Here is a 3009-nt window from a genome sequence, read left to right on the forward strand (position 1 = left end):
AAAAAACACACCTAAACTGGGCTGTGAAGACTCACCCGCTAACGGCAGGGCACAGTGATGACTTTTCCACCCCTTACCCCAACTGGAGTAGATCGGTACCCTCCAGCCCTTCACCTGGAGCAGAGCTGAGTGAGTCTCACGCCTCCAGCCCGACTCCGCTCCTGAAGCTTGGCAGGATGCGGGATGGCGGAGGGCCCCAACCGGCGGCAGGGAGCCGCTAGAGGGCCCGGCCGGCTCGCTGGAGGATGCCGAGGCCAGGCAGAGGCCTCCCAGGGCCGGGCCGCTCCCCCGCACCCCGACCCCCGAAGCCACTGGTAAAACAGTGCTCCTCCCAAAAGAAAGGAGTCCCGAGAGCATCCCATGCTCATTCGGGAATAAATTCTATCAGGGGAAAAAAAGGTGGTGAACAATGCCCGAGCAGTCGGGTCGTTCTGTGCCCCTGTGACATGGAGGCAAACCCCAGCCCAGGGAGGGGGGACAGTCATGCTCATCGCTGTGACCGGCACGAAGAGTTTGTTCACCGTCCTGCTTAGCAAGATGGCATAAACATCACCTCCAAGCACGGTAAGTTCCTCCTGGAAGTCAACTGCACTCAGATAGACTGGAAACACTGACATCAGCCAGGCAAGCGTCCATTCCGCTGATACGTCAGCAAGCGGAAGCCCAGGAAGCCAGCAGGCAAGTACCGTCTTATCTGCATTACCTGGAGTTATGGAGCATGAGGGGATCCAGGGCTCACCTTTTCCATGGCCAATGTGGATTCCACAGCAGGGAGCACGGGGCAGATAACCTGTCAGGAGCGTGGTATAGCTCAGCGCTGCAGTCCTCAGACCTTCACACAGGGTCAAGGTGAGGAGCTTTCCCAGCAAGACAGGGAGGGGAGGTGGAAGGACAAGGCACAGCCAACTGCCACTGCCACCGGACCCACGAGGAGTCAGCTCAGGGGCCTGAAGCTGGCCAGACTCCCACTGGCTGTCTCCTCTGCACCCTCTTTACCAGCACTGCTATTTGTAGGAGTGCTCTGCCCCAATGTCCCTTTACCTGCCACAAGCACCAAGCTTCACTGCTCAGCTACATACAAAGGCAGCTGTTTGGCTCCTGGACCACAGCTGGCCCTGAAAGCAATATAGTAGCAGTTGCCCACTACTGTGCCCGAGCTTCAGAAGCACGGCTGGACAACAGCCTCACCAACTGACATCACAGATAATGTCTGACGTGGTCCCGAAAAGCAGTCCAAAAGAAAGCTTCTTTCTGTGGACCTTTCAATCTGAACCCAGCCCTTGCATCACTCAGAGAACACAATTTCCTGAGGTGGGTGAGGTGGAGAGCATAGGCTGCATCTCAAACTCACCCCCATCCACCTCCCCTTCCCACCTCTGCTTCCTCACCTCTGGCATACCCTGTTCAACCACACAACACCAAAGTTGTAGGCCATCGTGCTCTCCCAATTCTGATTCCTCCTGAAGACTTCTCTCAGGCAAAGACGTACAAATTAATCATTTTATTGAATGTGCCCAAGGCACCAACAGTTCATTCTCTCTCCTACTCTATTACACGTGAATCCATTTTGTAGACCACAGTGCCACTGGGCCAGGGACTGTGCGTTGTGTCTTGCCCTTGGGGAACCAGGAGAGGCAGAAATAGGGAAACGAGAGCATAAGCAGTACAAAACAAGAAGGATTTTCATGTTCTCATTTTAATGATTAGAGACCAAATGAACACCACCGGAGCAGTAAGAGTGAAGGAGCATTTCCCCAACATACTACAGAAGTTCTGCGGAACAAATCAACCTTATTTTGGAGAAAAACAAGGTATTTAAACTAGTTGTTTGTAATTCTTAAACAGGGATAGAGATTCCTGATGACTCAACTTTTTCACGTTTCACCATTTTCTAGAAAAGGACCAAGGAACAGATACTGTATGAAAGCATATAGACAGGATTGCCAGAAACCTTTCTTAGCTTTCATACGAAGTTGCGGGCAATGGCCAATACTTTGGAGAACTCTCCTTCTCTCTGTCGCAAGATATAGGGTATTGGTGTTTTTATTCTAGTCCCTATTGGATTTCCGTTGTCTTCTATGAGTACCACGTTGTTGGAATCAAATCTAGGCGTCATGGTGGGGCCAGGCATCTTGTGCCCTACAATCAAAGCCTTCTTCTTTTCTCCTTTGATAGCCAGAAGTATCTTGTCTCCTACTTTGCCAACTCCAGTCTTGTTATACACGTGGATACATTTTGGTGGTCGGTGGTATGGTGTGTTCCCCAAGGTGCTGTTGTCCACCACTCGCACGCGGGTGAGTTTCTGTATTGCTCGGCATGCTCCAGTGATACTAGCAAAGGACAGGAAAGAATGAGAGACAGATCTACTCAAAAACCCTTGGGGAGCGAGGGCAAACCCAGCACAGAATCTTGTCATTACAGAAACCACTCGGAAGGCGCCAGCAACAAATACATACCATACGGGTGACACATTGACTGCATTCAATGTGCTCTTTGAAAGCCAGATGCTACTTCTGGGCTTTGCACACTCTTCACTAAATGTCAAACATAAAACGACCGTTCTACTCTGAAACACGACTAAAAGATGGTGTGAAGAGTGGCTTGCATTTACTAGGCTTTTTAGCAACTGCAGATGATTCCATTCAACTTCAATTTACAAGCGAAAAAATGTGCTTGCTTCTGCCACAAACAGCCTACAGGAAGCTAAGACTCAAGTCAGGCTCCTTCAATATTGTACATAGTACCCAACAATAAGGACTTTTTCTGACCAATCTTCTTTTCAGTGAAGTCTATGAGGGTCTCTCATCTTAGTCTGCTCTCAGTGAGACCTCCGAGGTCCTGCTGTGGCTGTGGCTAAGCTGGCACCAACTAAAATCTAAAGGAACGCCACCTTTCCCATGTGGGAGAAACCCAGAGAGACACAGTCTCTTCTGTATCCGTTTTGCTCTGTGGCATTATCAGCAGTTAGAAACAACAGAAATAAACTGCATGATACAAAGTTGCTAGATC

At 50.1% G+C, this 3009-nt stretch overlaps 1 protein-coding gene across 1 annotated transcript in view; it reads right to left on the reverse strand.

Moving 5' to 3' along the window:
• Window positions 1-1677: 1677 nt before the first annotated feature.
• Window positions 1678-3009, reverse strand: part of MRPL14 (mitochondrial ribosomal protein L14) — a 3245-nt gene continuing 1913 nt past the window's right edge. The window contains exon 2 of the mRNA XM_009880412.1: window positions 1678-2330. Coding sequence (XP_009878714.1) covers window positions 1964-2330 — 367 coding nt within the window. The 3' untranslated portion in view covers window positions 1678-1963. The remainder of the gene's footprint in view (window positions 2331-3009) is intronic.

The sequence above is a fragment of the Charadrius vociferus genome, unplaced genomic scaffold (genome assembly GCF_000708025.1).
Source record: "Charadrius vociferus isolate BGI_N301 unplaced genomic scaffold, ASM70802v2 scaffold62, whole genome shotgun sequence".
NCBI lineage: Eukaryota > Metazoa > Chordata > Aves > Charadriiformes > Charadriidae > Charadrius > Charadrius vociferus.